The sequence below is a fragment of the Mesoplodon densirostris genome, chromosome 5 (assembly GCF_025265405.1).
Source record: "Mesoplodon densirostris isolate mMesDen1 chromosome 5, mMesDen1 primary haplotype, whole genome shotgun sequence".
Lineage (NCBI taxonomy): Eukaryota > Metazoa > Chordata > Mammalia > Artiodactyla > Ziphiidae > Mesoplodon > Mesoplodon densirostris.
Window position 1 is genome coordinate 93334172 of NC_082665.1, and position 20128 is coordinate 93354299.

The following is a 20128-nucleotide window of genomic DNA, read 5'->3' on the forward strand; positions in this document are numbered from 1 at the left end:
GTCAAAGATATGCCTGCTTTAAAACTTGCTATTATCTTCCAAAAACGTATCCATTGACATTCCCAGCAAGTGTATAAATGAAGCATTTTCCTTATGCTCCCATTGCATGTTATTGGTCTTTAAAATTTTTGCAAATACAATTGGCAAAAAATGCTAACTTTTTTTTAACAATATTGAGAGGCAGATATCATTATCTCCATTTTATGGATGATAACTTCGAGGCTTAGTAAAGCATAATACAAAGCTGAGTCTTACCCTTCAGAGAAATTTCCCTTTACCCTTTTACTGTATTGATGGGGCTTTTTAAGATTACTTTTTTTCGTTATTGTCAAATTCATATTTCACAGTTATTCTTTTCAAGTCAGTTTTCTATCTCTTGATTTTTAAAAATGGAAGTTTCATTATGGTTTTCTTATAATTAACAATTAATTTGAGGAGGGATACTTTGAGATTGTATGAATATTTCCCTAAAACCTTTGACCCAGTGGTTTTACCATCCATGGATAATCCTGCCTCCAAAACTTTTTTTTTTCTGATTGTACTATATTTAATTTAGGAGAGAAGCTTATGTTGAGAAAGCAGAAGGACTGAATATGGTTCTTTTTCAGGTTTATTTTTAAAAGCAATTAGTCCTAAGGAAAAACTTTAGATTCTATATTTTAGAACATAAGAACATAATGAATGCTTAAAACTGTTTGACTGCTGAAGCAAAGTTAAAAATGCTTTTTTTTTTCCTTTTTTAAAAAAAATTCAGCTAAAACTATATCTGAATTTGCCATTTTGGGCATCTTTGTGGTGAAGCAGACTGTATTCTGTTGAAGACCAGTGGTAAGCTAATTTATGCCAACACTGAAGTTAAAACCAGGAAAAAAAAAGAATCTTCCATGCATGATTTGTTTTGTACCTTTAGAAGTAATATCTTTATTTTGCAGCTTATTTTTAGCTTTGGTACTATAATAAGGATTTGGTGATTGTGGGGTATATGAACATGGTGCTTTCCAATTACTTGGAGAGTTATTTATAAGAAACTCCCTTAAATGTTTCAGTTCCTGGAACTTAAGGAGTGGCAGTTGATAAATCATGACTCCGTCATTGAGTCCCTTTAGGATGTATGTACTTATGATATTTAAATGATTACACAGATGTTTTAAAAATATTTGTATTTTCTGATAAATATTTTACAGCTCTTGAAAAATAAGGTTTCTGAAAATTCCCTATTGTTTGCAGATGTGCTTACGTATGTGTTCATTTTAACTACGTGTGGACCTTAATAAGGAAGTCTTATTTTGATGACATCTGATCATACTAATTTTTTCTCCTTGCATTCAGAAAAGATAATGTCACGCTTGTTCTTTGCCAGGGAAATTCAGTGGGAGCCTTTTCTTCTCTTCTGATTTAATTCTAAAATATACTCTCTCAATCCTCACCCCCTCATACTAGTAACCTTGAGGATATTTTGAAAGAAAAATTGCTTTAAGGTAAGCAGGTTCCCTTTTTAAAAAAATTTATTTATTTATTTATTTATTTTTGGCTGTGCTGGGTCTTCGTTTCTGTGCTAGGGCTTTCTCTAGTTGTGGCAAGCAGGGGCCACTCTTCATCGCGGTGCGCAGGCCTCTCACTGTCGCGGCCTCTCTTGTTGCGGAGCACAGACTCCAGACGTGCAGGCTCAGTAGTTGTGGCTCACAGGCCCAGTTGCTCTGCGGCATGTGGGATCCTCCCAGACCAGGGCTCAAACCCGTGTCCCCTGCATTGGCAGGCAGATTCTCAACCACTGCGCCACCAGGGAAGCCCCAGCAGGTTCCCTTTTAATGTCACTAGAAGAAGGAACTATTTTCTTATTATTTTAAAATATAAATTTTAAAAATAATTAAAATAGGGACTTCCCTGGCGGTCCAGTGGTTAAGACTTTGCCTTCCATTGCAGGGGGTGTGGGTTTGATCCCTGGTCAGGGAGCTAAGATCCCCCATGCCTTGCGGCCAAAAAAACAAAACATAAAACAGAAGCAAGGACTTCCCTGGTGGTGCAGTGGTTAAGAATCTGCCTGCCAATGCAGGGGACACGGGTTCGAGCTCTGGTCCAGGAAGATCCCACATGCTGCGGAGCAACTAAGCCTGTGCGCCACAACTACTGAGCCTGCGCTCTAGAGCCCGTGAGCCACAACTACTGAGCCCGTGTGCCACAACTACTGAAGCCCGTATGCCTAGAGCCCGTGGTCCACAACAAGAGAAGCCACGTCAATGAGAAGCCCACACACCGCAACGAAGAGTAGCCCCCACTTGCTGCAACTAGCGATAGCCTGCCCCCAGCATCGAAGACCCAACACGGCCAAAAATAAATTAAAAAAAAAAAGAAACCAGAAGCAATATTGTAGCAAATTCAACAAAGACTTTAAAAATGATCCACATCAAAAAAAATCTTTAAAAAAAAATAAAACAATTTTATTTATTTATAACAGTCATTTAAAATTTGTTTTATATCTTATTTATAATTATCATAAAATCATACCTTTACATGGTAGAAAAATTAATAGTATTCCATGCCATTCAGAAAGGTCTAAGTATTGGTTTGGCCAAAAAGTTCGTTCAGGTTTTTCCCTAACATCTTAAAAACTCAAACGAACTTTTTGGCCAACCCAATATAAAGTACATCTTCTTTCCATCTCTAGTCTCTCCTTAATCCCCTGTTCCACAACCTAGAGTTCACTACTATTAAAATTCTGCTTTCTTTTATTACATCGGTTAATCAGTATGGAAGATGAGGAATTTAGCACTTCTTCATTGCCTCCTCTCCTGACTATTTTTAGTTTTTCTTGTGGCTACATTTATAACTTAAATAATATACCTCCTCCCACTTTTCTTTTTTATTTATAATTGTGGTAAAAAAATTTTTAATTTAACCATCTTAACCATCTTTAAGTTAACCATCTTAACCTTTTTTTTTTTTTTTTTTTTTGAGGTACGCGGGCCGCTCACTGTTGTGGCCTCTCCCATTGCAGAGCACAGGCTCTGGACGCGCAGGCTCAACAGCCATGGCTCATGGGCCCAGCCGCTCCGCGGCATGTGGGATCTTCCCGGACCGGGGCACAAACCTGTGTCCCCTGCATCGGCAGGCGTACTCTCAACCACTGCGCCACCAGGGAAGCCCATAACCATTTTTAAGTGTACAGTTGAGCGGTGTTAACTATATTCACATTATTATGTAACCAATCTCCAGAACTTTTTCATTTTGCAAAGCTGAAACTACATACTAACAACTCTCCCATTCTCCTCCAACCTCCAACCCCTGGCAACTACTATTCTGTTTTCTGTTTCTGTGAATTTGACTACTCTAGATACTTCATATAAATGGAGTCATACAGTATTTGTCTTTTTGTGGCTGGCTTATTTCATTTAACATAACATTCTTCAAGCTTCATTCATATTGTAGCATGTGTCAGAATTTCCTTTCTTTTTAATGCTGAGTAATATTTCTTTGTATTTATATATCACATTTAGTTTATGTATTCATCTGTCAGTGGACACTTGGGTTGCCTCCACCTTTTGGCTATTGTCAATAATGCTGCTATGAATGTGGATGTACAAATATCTTTTGGATTCCCTGCTTTCAGTTCTTTTGGATATATGTACCCAGAAGTGGAATTGCTGGATCATATGGAAATACTATTTTTAATTTTTTGAGGAGCATCCATACTGTTTTCTATAGCTGCTGCACCATTTTACATTCCCACCAACAGAGCACAAGGTGCTAATTTCTCCACATCTTTGATTATACTTGTTCTGTTTTTTTCATAGTAGCCATCCTAATGGATGTAAGGTGACATTTCATTATGTTTTTTTTTTATTGGTGTATAGTTCATTTACAATGTTGTGTTAATTTCTGCTGTATCATTATAGTTTTGATTTACATTTCTCTAATAATTAGTGATGATGAACATCTTTTTTTTAACATCTTTATTGGAGTATAATTGCTTTACAGTGGTGTGTTAGTTTCTGCTTTACAACAAAGTGAATCAGTTATACATATACATATACATATATCCCCATATCTCTTCCCTCTTGCGTCTCCCTGAACATCTTTTTCCTAAGCTTGTTGGCCATTTGTATATCCTCTTTGGAGAAGTGTCTGTTCAAGTCCTTTGACTATTTTTAAGTTTTAAGTTATTTGTTTTTTTCTTGTTCCCTGCTTTTACATTTAATTATTAGTTTTAAATATATTGACTCTCCACTAAGAAAGAGACATTTTTGAATTTACACTTCCTTTTGCTTTCTCTACATCTTGATTTTTCTTGGTAATTTTTATATTGTAAAGGTTTATAACATTATTCTGTTCTTTAACTCCTATTTTTTAAAGTAATTTTAAAAAGCATTTATAATGAATTCTCATGGAAGTGTGATGCACTTGAAAAGCCAAGAAGTGTGCTTAGATGCTTAGAGAAGGAAAAGTAATCTTGTGTCAATAAAACTTCTTTTAAGGGTTCCTGTTAACTTTAGTTTTGGAGGCTGGTATATTTTCTCCATAAATTATCCCATCTGTTTTCAATCATCTAGGATTTTCTCATACTTTTTGGTCTGCTGCTGCTGCCTTTTTCATGTTCTAAGACTTTGATAAACTTGTCATTTCAGTTTTCTGTCATTTCATTGGGCCCTTAGGATGAAAGCTTATAGATGTTTGTTCTCTCCACCATATTAAACCAGAAGCATCTGTTTTTGTTTTGTTTTGTTTTTCTGTGTAGTTTTTAGAAGGTTGGATTATTTTTATCTAATAAGGGTCTGCTTCTATTTAAAGTGTTACATGAATACATAATGTTTTAAAATTTATTGAACACATTTAGAGTATGCTATATGCTAGGTACTATTATAAGTATTTTAAACATGAATTCACGTAATCCATTAAATCCTTAAACTATCATAGGAGATAATATTATTCTCATTTTATAGATGAGGAAATTGAACCAACAGAGAAGTTAAATAACTCACCTAAGGTTATACAGCTGGTAAGTGATAGAACTGGGATTCAGACCCAAGCATACTGGCTTTAGCTCTCATGGTCTTAACCATTATACTGTGGCTGCCTCGTATATGTCATTCCTCCAGACGCTGCTTCAGATATTGGTGATGCAGCAGTGAGCAAAACAAAATGCCTGCTCTCATGGATTTTATGTTTAGCTGGGGGAGACAGACTGTAAAATATGTATAATTTATATATGCTGGCAACGTATTTTCTCTGAAGAATAAAAAAAAATTAACTAGCTTCATACACTAAAGTAGACTCATTTAATCTCGGAAACAAGGGTGACAGTTTTTATTAGCCAAACTCTTTTTTTTTTAAATTAATTCATTTATTATTATTTTTTGGCTGCATTGGGCCTTCGTTGCTGTGCACGGGCTTTCTCTAGTTGTGGCGAGCAGGGGCTACCCTTTGTTGTGGTGGCTTCTCTTGTTGCGGAGCCTGGGTTCTAGGCACATGGGCTTCAGTAGTTGTGGCTCACAGGCTCAGTAGTTGTGGCGCATGGGCTCAGTTGCTCCGTGGCACGTAGGATCTTCCCAGACCAAGGATCGAACCCGTGTCCCCTGCATTGGTAGGTGGATTCTTATCCACTGCACCACCAGGGAAGTCCCTAGCCAAACTCTTAAAAGTGAAATTGACTGACTATACATTATGCTTTTGTCACAAAATAACATCTAATGATAGCTGTGCGTTGGGTGGATGCTGCTGTGGGAGGTGGTGTTGCAGATTAGCATGCAGGTGGTTTTTCAGGAGTGCTTTTGGGGTTGACAGCTATGGAAGAGAAGGGGAGAAGCAAGCTTAGGTAGGAAAAAATCAAGATGCCCTGAAGTCCCTACAGAAGTCTTAGTTGACCCTCCAGGGAGTTCTGAAGATGAGTTGACACTTCAGAGCTTTCCTGAGTCACGGCTGGGACCTTTATACCCCCATATTGAATTGGCTGTTGGTTGTGGGCTGACCAGGAAGGGAATTTGACTATAGGCGAGCAGTCACATCTCTGAAGGAGGCTGAAGACTGGGGATGTCTACTGGTAGCACTCCCGGTAGCTGGGATGGCAAATGCTCCATTGCTAATGGGGGATTCTGGAGGTGGGGTGGAGAGCAGGCAGGTCAGATCACAGCATCCACCACGAGCGTCATTAGGAGATGTGGATTTGAATTCGCATTCTGTTTCCTAACTGTGAGACTCTGGCAAATATTCCCCTGTGCTAAGCTTTTTAAATCTGTAAAACAGGATTAGTAGGTCTAGTTTGACAGTTATTATGAAGATCATATAAGATGTTTGTTCAAACACCTGAAACATGCTAAATATTCTGTACATGTTTATAGGCTAAGGAAACATAAACAGTGATATTTCCTTGTCAGGAGTGCACTTTTTAGAAGTTGGATTTCTCCTGGAAAATACTACTTCTACATTCAGTTAAGAAATATTTGAGTCCCTATTATGTAAATAGTTATGTGAATATATTAAAAAGCAAGAATTTTTATCTTCCAGCTGTTTATAATCTAGCTAAGGATGTGTGTATATAATTAGTTGAATAACAAAAATTGGAACATAAGATACATGTTGGACAGGTTTAGAAGTATAGACCATCAGGCTTATGTGGTTGAAAAAGTTTTAATGGAAGTTGATATTGAAGAAAAAAGTTGATGTTGAAGAAAGAAGGTTGATGTTAAAGAAAGATCCCCACCTCCCTCCTTAAACTGAGGACAGGTCAGGATTAAAACTTGGATCATCAAGGTCTTATGTGTGGTGGTTTGAGTAAACAGGTGTCCGTAATAAAGAGTTTGTGTCGGGAATGGTGCGATCACATTGAGAATAGAAATTGGAACAAGCTTATCAAGAGTCTTAAATACCACAGAGAGAGTTGGAATTACAGATTTAGGAGACCCTTACATAGAGATAATAGTTAAAACATTGAATGTGAATTAGGTTTCAGAAAGAGAGAGACAATGAATATGAGAGAGGTTGTGAAGAATGTCTTGTGATTGGAGATAGAGGAGACTTAATAAGTGTTCAGAATAGTAGAAAGGGAGCCAGGGAAGCAGACTGTTATGAAAGCTAAGGCAAGAGGGTTCCAAGAGGCAGGGGCAGAAAACCATGAGATGCTTAGAAAGAGAATGATTATCCAGAAAAGGCCATTCAGTTTCTATGTGTGGCTTTCTGCTTAAAGCCCCTAAAGACTGCAGTTTTAAATTTTTTGCACATGTCTAAAATTTTTAATACCTTATTTCTTACTCTGTTCTACGTTCCAGCTACACGTGTGCTTGCACAGTCCCTAACACAGTGTCATTTCCTTCCTTTCTTCAACAAATATTTATTGAATACCCATTCTGTGCTAGACACCGCGTTGGCCACTAGGAATATAATGAACAAAATTCCTACTTTAATCAAGTTTACATTCTAGCTGGGGTAGATGGTAGACTATAAACATTGGTTTATCTGTCCAGTGATAGAAGAGGTAGGTCAGAGGGGCAGCTAGGGCCATTCACACAGGGCCTTGTAGACCCTGCTAAAGACTTTGGATTTCCATTTACTTTGGGGAAAGCCATTTGGAGAGTTTAAAACAAAGGAAAGACATGAACTACATTAATTTTGTAAAACCCTTATGACAGAGGTCACTATATGTGTGTTAAAGTAAGAGTCATTCGGTCTGTTTGACTTACCTTTGAAAGGATGACTGTGGCTGGCTACGACATGGAGATTAGATCACTGGGAGCCTTCTTATGGCTCCCTGGAGGAAAACCCAGGCTTCTGTTCTAAAACATTTTGTTATGTTTTTAAGTCTCGTTGTGAATAGCTGCTAGGTGGCTTTACTTAAGTACTGTGACTTATCCAACAGTAATATAAAAATAAACACGTTTATGTCAATTTCTTCATCTTTTTTGGTGTCTACCTTAAAATATGAATCCTATTTTAAAACGAATTTTGGCAAATGAGTTGTTAATCTGGGTGATTAATCCGTGGAAGTCAGGGCTGAGGAAGAGGACATGACAGACCTTTGTCAAATTTTTGAAGGGCCATCTCTTGGATGAAGGTAGACTTTTGGGGGAGGGGAGATCTGGGACTAGAGATTGAAAGAGATTTCAGTTAAGTATAATGCAGAGTTTGTCAGTAATAGAGCTGTTTGTGGAGTGGAATGCCTCACAAAAGAGTGAGCTTCTGATAACTAACATTAAAGCAAAAGTGGAACTACTATCTGTTAGAGCAGTTAGGGTAGGCTTCCTGAATGAGGAGGGGAGATTGAATTAAGGTTTCTCACAAAATCACTATTTTTATCTTTAAGCATTATTCAATATTGGTATTTTATTTTTTACAGAGATAGTTTACTGGAAGCGACACAGGCTGGTGCACACACAAAATAACTGAAGTCCATCAAATGGTCAGGCATTCAGTAATATGTAGAGCATTATTAGTCTTAGTCATTGTCTAACTTAAAACTCCTTTTCTTTTTCAGGGATATCATGATAACACATTTTGAACCTTCAATCTCCTTTGAGGGCCTTTGTAGTGAGGTTCGAGACATGTGTTCTTTCGACACTGAACAGCTTTTCACCATGAAATGGATAGATGAAGAAGGTGAGTGAATAAAGAGACGGCTGCCTGTGTGAGCATTTGATTTAAGATACCATTTTGTAATTTTTTTTAACAATAAAACTATATTTAATTTCAATCAATCAAAATTTTGTAGCTTTTAGAATCTATTGCTCAAGACTGCACATAAGCAACTTAAATGCAAAGTATATCAGTAGCGCTTAAGGGAAGCAGACTGTGTACTTTTCTTTTTGCTCTCCTTCTATTTGATATTTTTTTATTAGTTATCTATTTTATACATGTTAGTGTTTATATGTCAATCCCAGTCCCCCATTTCATCCCCCTCCACACCCGCTTTCCCCCTTGGTGTCCATACGTTTGTTCTATACATCTGTGTCTCTATTTCTGCCCTGCAAACCAGTTCATCTGTACCATTTTTCTAGATTCCACATATATGCGTTAATATACGATATTTGTTTTTCTCTTTCTGACTTACTTCACTCTGTATGACAGTCTCTAGGTCCATCCACATCTCTACAAATGACCCAATTTCATTCCGTTTTATGGCTGAGTAATATTCCATTGTATATATGTACCACATCTTCTTTATCCATTCGTCTGTCGATGGGCATTTAGGTTGCTTCCATGTCCTGGCTATTGTAAACAGTGCTGCAATGAACATTGTGGTACATGACTCTTTGAATTATGGTTTTCTCAGGGTATATGCCTAGTAGTGGGATTGCTGGGTCATATGGTAATTCTATTTTTAGTTTTTTAAGGACCCTCCACACTGTTCTCCATAGTGGCTGTATCAATTTACATTCCCACAAACAGGGCAAGAGGATTTCCTTTTCTCCACATCCTCTCCAGCATTTGTTGTTTGTAGATTTTCTGATGATGCCCATTCTAACTGGTGTGAGGTGATACCTCATTGTAGCTTTGATTTGCATTTCTCTAATAATTAGTGATGTTGAGCAGCTTTTCATGGGCCTCTTGGCCACCTGTATGTCTTATTTGGAGAAATGTCTATTTAGGTCTTCTGCCCATTTTTGGATTGGGTTGTTTGTTTTTTTGATATTGAGCTGCATGAGCTGTATATATATTTTGGAGATTAATCCGTTGTCCATTGATTCATTTGCAAATATTTTCTCCCATTCTGAGGATTGTCTTTTCGTCTTGTTTATAGTTTCCTTTGCTTTGCAAAGCTTTTAAGTTTCACTAGGTCCCATTTGTTTATTTTTGTTTTTATTTCCATTACTCTAGGAGGTGGGTCAAAAAAGATCTTGCTGTGATTTATGTCAAAGAGTGTCCTTCCTATGTTTTCCTCTAAGAGTTTTATAGTGTCCGGTCTTACATTTAGGTCTTTAATAATCTATTTGAGTTCATTTTAGTGTATGCTGTTAGGGAGTGTTCTAATTTCATTCTTTTACATGTAGCTGCCCAGTGTTCCCAACACCTCTTACTGAAGAGGCTGTCTTTTCTCCATTGCATATCCTTGCCTTCCTTGTCGTAGATTAGTTGACCATAAGTGCGTGGGTTTATTTCTGGGTTTTCTATCCTGTTCCATTGATCTATATTTCTGTTTTTGTGCTAGTACCATATTGTCTTGATTACTGTACCTTTGTAGTATAGCCTGAAGTCAGGGAGTCTGATTCCTCCAGCTCTGTTTTTTTCTGTCAAGATTACATTGGGTATTCAAGGTCTTTTGTGTCTCCATACAAATTTTAAGATTTTTTGTTCTAGTTCTGTAAAAAATGCCACTAGGGATTGCATTGAATCTGTAGATTGCTTTGGGTAGTATAGTCATTTTCACAATGTTGATTCTTCCAATCCAAGAACATGGTATATCTCTCCATCTGTTTGTGCCATCTTTGATTTCTTTCATCAGTGTCTTATAGGTTTCTGAGTACAAGTCTTTTACCTCCTTAGGTAGGTTTATTCCTAGGTATTTTATTCTTTTTGTTGCAATGGTGAATGGGATTGTTTCCTTAATTTCTCTTTCTGATCTTTCATTGTTAGTGTATAGGAATGCAAGAGATTTCTGTGCATTAATTTTATATCATGCAACATTACCAAATTCATTGATTAGCTCTAGTAGTTTTCTGGTGGCATCTTTAGGATTATCTATGTATAGTATCATGTCATCTGCAAGCAGTGACAGTTTTACTTCTTTTCCAGTTTGGATTCCTTTTATTTCTTTTTCTTCTCTGATTGCCGTGTCTAGGACTTCCAAAACTATGTTGAATAATAGTGGCAAGAGTGGATATCCTTGTCTTATTCCTGATCTTAGAGGAAACGCTTTCAGTTTTTCACTATTGTGAATGATGTGGGTTTGTCATATATGGCCTTTATTATTTTGAGGTAGGTTCACTCTTTGCCCACTTTCTGGAGGGCTTTTATCATAAATGGGTGTTGAATTTTGTCAAAAGCTTTTGATTTAAGGAACCATTTTGTCTTCTTTAAAAATTAATTAATTAATTAATTTTTGGCTGCGTTGGGTCTTCGTTGCTGCATGCGGGCTTTCTCTAGTTGTGGTGAGCGGGGGCTACCCTTTGTTGTGGTGTGCAGGCTTCTCATTGCAGTGGCTTCTCTCGTTGCGGAGCACAGGCTCTAGGCATGCGGGCTTCAGTAGTTGTGGCACGTGGGCTCGGTTGTTCCATGGCATGTGGGATCTTCCCAGACTAGGGCTCGAACCTGTGCCCACTGCATTGGCAGGCAGATTCTCTACCACTGTGCCACCAGGGAAGCCCTGTTTTTAAAACGTAATAAAAGTCCTAATTAACTTAAGGAGGGAAAGGTATATTAGAAATTTGATGCCATTCTTATTTTCCTTCAAGTATTTCCTTTCAAGTATTTGAGTATCAAAGAGTACAACTTTGTTTTGCCCTTTTTACCCTTAAATATAGTGAAATTAATGTGGCTTTTTTTCCAGCAATAAGGTAAACATCTCATTAAATAGTGTTACATTTTAGTTTAATTTTGAATATATGTTGCCTTATATTTTAAGAGATTACTTTCAATAATTTGACAGTACTTTACAGAAAATATTCTTTAAAGAAAATGTTTTAGAAAAAGTGGAAAAATGATTGTGACAACCGTTATTTCAAAGGTGGTGGCAAAAACTTGATTCAGAAAACATTTATTGAATATGTGTGTGTTGAGGATAGATACTTTCTATCCTCGAACTCCACAGGGAGATGGACATGTGAAAAACAAATGTGACAGTTGAACCTAAATGCATAGGGGCCTCAGAATACAAAAGAAAGAGCATCCACATATGCCTGAAATATTTGCAAAGTTTGAACTAAACGTATAACAGAGTAAAAGTTTTTGAAGTGGAGTAGGTGAGGGGAGAACCAGAAAGAAAGAATAATATATAAAAAGGCACAGAGGTATGAAGAACATGGTGTGTGGGGAAGAGCAGTAATTCACTAAATTGAAAGTATGAGGAGGCCTCCTTCTGGCGGTCCCATATTGAACTGGAGTTGGAAGAGGTGAGTCTGGTCTCAAAATGGAGGTAAAACCACCACCAGGTCACTCCCAGCCTGCTGCCACCAGGAGAGGGGCCATGATCCAAAGGAACCAACACTGTTGAGAAAACTGTTTATTGGAAGTTTAGAGAACATTTTGAGAAATGGGGCACACTTACAGATTGTGCAGTGATGAGAGACCACCAAACAAAACGTCCCAGGACCTCTAGTTTTGTGACTTACTCTAGTGTTGAAGAGATGGATGCACCAGTGAGTGCAGGACCACCAAGGTTGATGGGTGTTTGGTGGAACCAAAGAGAGCTGTTTCTAGAGAGGATTCTGTAAAGCCTGCTGCCCTTCTGAAAGTGAAGAAACTTTTTGTTGGTGGTATTAAAGAAGATACAGAAGAATATGAAAGACTACTTTGAAAAGTATGGCAGGATTGAAACCATAGAAGTTGGTCTTTCAACCATGGAAGACAGGCAGAGTGGAGAAAAGCGGATTTGCTTTTGTAGCTTTTGATGATCATGATACAGTTGATAAAATTATTGTTCAGAAATACTACCCTATTGGGCCTCCCTGGTGGCGCAGTGGTTGAGAGTCCGCCTGCCGATGCAGGGGACGCGGGTTCGTGCCCCGGTCTGGGAGGATCCCACATGCCGCGGAGCGGCTGGGCCCGTGAGCCATGGCCGCTGAGCCTGCGCGTCCGGAGCCTGTGCTCCGCAACGGGAGAGGCCACAACAGTGAGAGGCCTGTGTAATGCAAAAAAAAAAAAAAAAAAAAAAAAAAAGAAATACCACCCTATTAACGGGCATAATTGTGAAGTGAAAAAGGCCCTTTTTAAACAAGAAATGCAATCTGCAGATCTCAAAGAGGTTGTGGAAGTGGATCTGGCAGCTTTGTGGGTTGTGGTGGAAACTTTGGAGGTGGTATAGGGTTTTTGTATTTAACCTGTTAACCAGAAGCTGTGGGAGCCTAGTTACGCTCATGCTGCTTTTTAAGAGACAACTTTTCCCAAAATATAATTAAAATATTAATCAATTACTATTCGGATAAGATGCTGATTATTCATAAGGGATATTATTGCTGCCCCAAAAGGGCTTGTCAAAAATTGCGATTTGATGTTAATTCACTTTTTTTAAAAATGACTTTTGAGGGACAGGTTCTTAAGATAAAACTAGTTTCTATTTTTTTTAATTAATTAATTTTAAAAGTTAAGGATGGGGGGCTTCCTTGGTGGCGCAGTGGTTGAGAGTCCGCCTGCCGATGCAGGGGACACGGGTTCATGCCCCGGTCCAGGAAGATCCCACATGCCGAGGAGTGGCTAGGCCCGTGAGCCATGGCCGCTGAGCCTGCGCGTCCGGAGCCTGTGCTCCGCAACGGGAGAGGCCACAACAGTGAGAGGCCCGCGTACCGCTAAAAAAAAAAAGTTAAGGATGGGGAGTGGTAAGGAACTTGGGCTAGATCCTTGCTACTCAAAGTGTAGTCTGTGGTACTTAATAGAAAAGGGGGCTCTCTGGCCCCATCACAGACTACTGAATCAGAATCTACATTTTAACAGGATCTACAGGTGAGTTGCATGAGTATTAAAGTTTGAGAAGCATAGGACTAGATCCCAGAAGGCTTTGAAGACCACATTAGACTTTATTTTACATGATGGAATGTCATTGAAGTGTAGTTGAAAGATGCCTAAATATACCAGTTTTGTATAATGGTTTTCTATTAATTGTAGTACCAATGGAATTTCATTTTAAGGAATGTCATTTTAATATTTAGCTCAATATTTGGGGCTGGCCATTTCTATGTTCCATGATATGAAGAGCCCTGAAAAGATATTATTCCAGCTTCAAGCTATGGGTAAACTGAAACCCATTTTCACTTTTTAAGGCCATTTTTTAAAAGTTTCTCTAAAGTAATCCCTGTTTACTGTTTGGGAAAAAAAAAGAGATGATCATGAAATTTAAAAAGAAGTCTTCTGTTTGCCCTTTATCTTCTCTCTTCCCTCACCAATCCTAGTCCTAAGGGAGGAAACCACAGCTTAGTATATATCCTTCTAGATATATTCTATGCATATACAAATATTTCTTGTATCTATACATCACTTATAAGCACACTTTATTTCACACACACAAAAAATGTGTATGAACCATTAAGCAGTACTTTCCTTTTATATTATGTATTGGCTGTTTTTTCATTTCAGTGTGCATCAATTTGCATCATTACCTTTTTTTAAACACTGCATAATATTCCATATTGTAGATATTTCATGATTTATTTAATCTTTTATTGACAGACATTTGGACTGTTTCCAGTTTTTGGCTATTATAAGTAGTATATAGTGAACATTTTTATATGTAATTTTGTGCTGTTGTGTGGGACTCTCTCTGTAGCAAATGTGCAGAATATGCACATTGTAGGTTTTGGTAGATAGTGACAGTTTGCTCTCTAAGAAAGTTAAAACAATTTATGGCACAACTACATTGAATGAGAGCATCCCTTCACTCCTGCCTTCACCAGCCTCAGATTTTTTGAAAATCTAGCTAGCTAGATTTGTATTTTAAATTTTGTACTATTTAGGAGTAAGCTGAGTTTTCTCATCTATTCATCTACTTTTTGACCTTCTCTATCTAAAAGTTTGTTTAAATATTGTTAATTATAAATGGTGTGGATATTTCACAGCATGTTTTCAGCCTGAAAATGAGACTATATGATTTAGCACAGTGCATAGAATATAGTTAGCATAGGGAGTTCCCCGGTGGTCTAGTGATTAGGACTCGGTACTTTCACTGCGGTGGCCCAGTTGCAGTCCCTGGTAGGGGAACTGGAATCCTGCAAGCCACACAGCGAGGCCAGAAAAAAAAAGAGAAGGAAGAAAGAATATAGTTAGCATCAATAAACTGGTTCTTACCCGAGCCAGTGTTATTTTTATGTTAATCCTGTCGTGATCATTTCATGTCATTTATTTTCCACTTAGGGTTTTTTCATTCAGTGGTTTTCAAACTGTAGTACACATAGGAATCACTAGATAATGCTTCTTTTTTTTAGAAGTTTATTTATTTAATTTATTTATTTTGGCCACACTGCGCAGCTTGTGGGATCTTAGTCCCCTGACCAGGGATTGAACCCGGGCCCTCAGCAGTGAAAGTGTGGAGTCCTAACTACTGGACCACTGTGGAATTCCTTAGATAATGTGTTTTATTAAAAGAAATTGGTTTAGAGACAGTCCATTTAAAATTTTTAAAGTACATTTATACTTTGTATTGTCTTTGCCTGGAGAGTTCTGTTCCCAGACTGTCTCCTGGCTGTCTCTTTCTTGTCATTTAGGTCTTAATTCAAATGTCATGTCCTCCAAGAAGCCTCTTAACCCCTATTCACTTTGTATCTTATTTGTATGGTAGAATGTAAGCTCCAGGACAGCAGAGATCCTGTCTTTTCCATGGAGTTCCAGTGCCTAGAGCAGTACTCAATAGTAGCATGCTCAAAAAATATTTGTGAATTTTACAAAGGGTGGTAGCAAGCCTTTCCACAGTTACTTTTATGTCAGTTATTGGAGATTTAAGCATTAGGAGTTGCAGTTTATTCTGTTTTTTCTTAACCTAATAGTGTATTTTAATTAACAGATTCACATAGTAAATTAAATTAATTCTCTGATGAAACAGGCTTATCCTTTTATAGTGTAACTCATATTTTTCTTTCTCTCTAAATAGCTATTAAGTGTCCTGATTTTCTGGGGAAACTATAAAACTGTAGCCTTTGCCTCATTCATGTAAAGGTTAAACTTTTCATTAAGGTCTGTTGATTCCCATGTGATCCTTTTTACACTGGTGAATTCTGATACCAGTCTTTTCTTAATTTTAGGCTTACAGAGCCAGTAGTAATTATTTTTGAGCTCCTTGCAATTATTTTTCAGTTGTAATTTTTCATCTTTATTTTTAGCCGTGTAGGCATTGGGGCATGCTTATATGGAGAAGAAATTTTCTCTAGGATCAGTGGAAGACAGGACTATAATTTGATTTCTCTGGTTTATGAGAAACATTGTTCTAGGAGCTAAACATTTAATTGTGGGATTTTATATCAGAGCAAATAAAGATCATACTTCATTTCTTTACACAGATTTATGACAATCATTCTTCTTTGTGTTCAAAACTAGTTTTACTGATTTGTTTTGATGTGCATGTGAAAAAACTGGTTTGCTTAATCTAACTAAACATTTTAGAATGAATAGTATTTTGTAACAATCATATCCTGGTTCTCATATGCAGTGAGAGTGTGGGGCAGGGCATGATAAATGTGAGTTTTTAGTTCCCTATATAAGTGTGACTGCTTTTCCTTAAGGATGTACTTTAAAAATATTACATCTAATATTGAGTATTTTCTAAATTTCTAATTCTATAAATTCTAATTTATTCAGGGTCTGAATACCCAGTTTAAATTTAACTTCCTAACTTGCATTATAAATCTGATTTGATCATGGGGGGAAAAATAGAGTGCCAAGATGCAACAAAACCATACTTAGGATGGCAAGAAACATATTTCTCTGATGTGATGTTTTCCAAACATCTTCAGTCTGGTGTAATTTTAGCTGGTATGTTAAGAACTAAAATAGTAAATCATTCTTCATACTTTTTTTTAATCCCCAGCACTATGCACTGATAACGGTAATCGTGTCAGAAAAACAGTGAGTGAAAACTTTTTGACTGAATGTATATTCAGTGTAACTTCAGTTATTTAGATAGCAGTATCGTGGCTCCAAACCTGAAAATTCAAAAATGAAAATCAACATCAATAAGAAAGAAAATCCGAGTACCTCTGAGCAGATCTTGTTTTGTAACTGGTATTTTCCTTCTGCTTGGAGAACTTCCTTTAACATTTCTGTAGTGGAGGTTTGCTGGTAATGAATTCTTTTAGCTTTTCTGTATCTTTACTTCTCCTCTAAAAATAGCTTTATTGAGGTATAATTAACATACAATAAACTGTACATATTGTAAGTATACTGTTTGATGAAGTTTGACACCCAGGAAACCATCACCACAAGCAAGGTAGAGAACATATCTATTACCCCTTAATGTTTCCGGCTGCTTTGCAGTTCCTCACTCCTGCTCCTCTATTCCAGGCAACTACTCATCTGCTTTCTGTCCCTATAGATTAGTTTGCATTTTTGGTCTGGCTTCTTTCACTCAGCGTAATTATTGATACATGTTTTGTGTGTATCAGTAGTTCTTTTTTTTTTTTTTTTTTTTGCTGAGTGGTATTCCATCATGTGGATATACCACAATTTGTTTATCTGTTCATCTGTTGATGGACATTGAGTGTGTTTCTAGTTTGGGGCTATTATAAATAAAGGTGCTATGGCAATCACATACAAGTCTTTGTATGAATATATATTTCCTTTTCTCTTGGGTAAATACTTAGAGATGGAATGGCTGGATCGTATGGTAGGTATATATGCTTTTTTTTTTAAGTGAAACAGGAAAAGAAAAATTTGAGGAGATGAGATGGGGTACTGCACTCTAGGCATGTTCTCAGGCAGATGGTTTTTAGAAAGGAGTTTATATGGAAGTTGAGGAAATGGATACCTTTAAAAAACTGTCTATGCCTGGTAGTCCCTGGAAAGTCTTCCTGTACTCCCAGGGGGTAGAGGACCCTGCGAGAAGATCGCTAACTTTTTTTTTTTCTTTTATCTTTTTTTTTTGCCGTATGTGGGCCTCTCACTGTTGTGGCCTCTCCTGTTGCGGAGCACAGGCTCCGGACGCACAGGCTCAATGGCCATGGCTCACGGGCCCAGCCACTCCGCAGCATGTGGGATCTTCCCAGACCGGGGCATGAACCCATGTCGCCTGCATCGGCAGGCGGACCCTCAACCACTGCGCCACCAGGGAAGCCCGAAGATCGCTAACTTTAAGAAGTCCCCAAGCACTTCTCCTAGCTCTGGCCTCTGCCCCAGCTCCATGCCCCAGACATTCTGCCTAGTAAATTCTGGCTGCTACCATTTATATACCAGGCTGTGGTGATGCCTGAAAGGCAAAAGGATCAGACTGGGGCCCACCTGGGAGAAACCCCTTGCAGTGGTGAGGTGGGGATGTGTTGAGAGGTGAAGCAAGAGAGACCATAGGAGTCCAGCAGGGCACCAGGGCTCTCAGACATGCTGTCAAACATGCTCTGGTCTCTGCGAAGTTCTGTCCTTCTTGTTGGCAACCCCATCTCCAATTGCATTGTCTTCCTTCCCTCTGAAAGAGCCAACTACTACCATAGAATAAGTTTATAGTGTAAACTGTCTTCGCACTCCTATCCCTCCACCCCTAAGCAACCACTAATCTGTCACTTTTTATATGTAAACATGACAAAGTATAGTGTTTTTATGTGCTTTTATTTATTTTATTTTAGTTTTTTGGCCATGCTATGTGGGTTGAGGGATTTTAGTTCCCTGACCAGGGATTGAACCCCGGGCCCACTGCAGTGAAAGCACTGAGTCCTAACCACTGGACCGCTAGGGAATTCCCTTTATGTGCTTTTAAATTTTTATCAGTGGCATTATTCAGCACATATTTTGAGACTTCCCTTTTTTTTTTCTTTTTACTGGGCCTTGTATCTTGAGGTTTATTCATGTAGATGGAGTACTAGTATATTCCTTTTTTAAAATTCTTTTAAAAATTGTTGTAAACCATACATAACACAAAATTTTACCATTTTAACCTTTTTTTAAAATAAATATTTATTTATTTATTTGCTGTGTGTGGTCTTAGTTGCGGCAGGCAGGCTCCATAGTTGTGGCTCATGGACTCCTTAGTTATGGCTTGCGGGCTCCTTAGTTGTGGCACGTGGGCTTCTTAGTTGCAGCATGCGAACTCTTAGTTGTGGCATGCATGCAGGATCTAGTTCCACAACAAGGGATCGAACCCAGGCCCCTTGCATTGGGAGCACAGAATCTTATCCAGTGCGCCACCAGGGAAGTCCCCATTTTAACCTTTTTTTTTTTTTTTTTTTTGCCGTACACAGACCTCTCACTGTTGTGGCCTCTCCCGTTGCAGAGCACAGGCTCCAGACACGCAGGCTTAGCGGCCATGGCTCACGGGCCCAGCCGCTCCGCGGCATGTGGGATCCTCCCGGACCAGGGCACAAACCCGTGTCCCCTGCATCGGCAGGCGGACTCTCAACCACTGCGCCACCGGGAAGCCCTAACCTTTTTAAAGTGTACAATTCAGTGACATTTAAGCACATTCAGAATGTCATGTAACCATCCTCACTACCCATTTCCAGAACTTTTTATCATCTCAAACAAAATCTCTATACCCATCAAACAATAACTCCCCTCCTCCAGCTCCTCCAGCTCCATTCCCACTCTTCCAGCTCCTGGTAACCTCACTTACACTTTCTCTCTCTATGAATTTGCCTTTCTGTCTCTATGAATTGTCTATGAATTTGCCTCTAGGTCACCTTTGTTTTTTGCTTTTTTTTTTTTTTTTTGGTTTGGTTTTTGTTTTTTGTTTTGGTTTTTTTTGGCCACACTGCACGGCTTGTGGGATCTTACTTCCCCAACCAGGGATTAAAATCAGGCCCAGGGCAGTGAGAGCGTGGAGTCCTAACCACTGGACTGCCAGGGAATTCCTGAGGTCATCTTTGTTTTTGAAAGATAATTTTTCTAGGTAAATAATTATAGGTTGATAATTCTTTTTCATTCAGCACACTGTTTTGTACTGCATTGTTTCTGATGCAGAATCTGCTGTCATCTTTACCTTTGTTTCTCATGTGTAATGTGTCTCTTTGGTTGCTTTTAAGATTTTTCTCTTTATCACTGGATAAAGCAATTTGATAATGATGGACCTTAGTTCAGTTTTCTTCATGTTTTTTGTCTTGAGATTTGTTGGTCTACTTGGATCCATGGGTCTATAGTTTTCATCAAATTTGGAAAAATTTTGGCCATTATCTCTTCAAATATTGTTTTCTGTCACCAGATTCCTCTTTCAGGGATTCCAGTTACATGTATATTAGGCTTCTCAAACTTGTCATAAAGCTCACTAGCTCTCTGTTCTTTTATTTTTTTTCCTTTTTCAGTCTTTTCCTCTGCATTTCATTTTGTATAGTTTTATAGCTATGTTTTCAAGTTCACTAATCTTTTCTCC

The 20128-nt window shown here is 38.1% G+C and overlaps 1 protein-coding gene across 1 annotated transcript in view; it reads left to right on the top strand.

The window, feature by feature from the left end:
- Positions 1 to 20128, top strand: part of PRKCI (protein kinase C iota) — an 82596-nt gene that overhangs the window by 6023 nt on the left and 56445 nt on the right. Inside the window, exon 2 of the mRNA XM_060099118.1 lies at positions 8462 to 8583. Coding sequence (XP_059955101.1) covers positions 8462 to 8583 — 122 coding nt within the window. The remainder of the gene's footprint in view (positions 1 to 8461; positions 8584 to 20128) is intronic.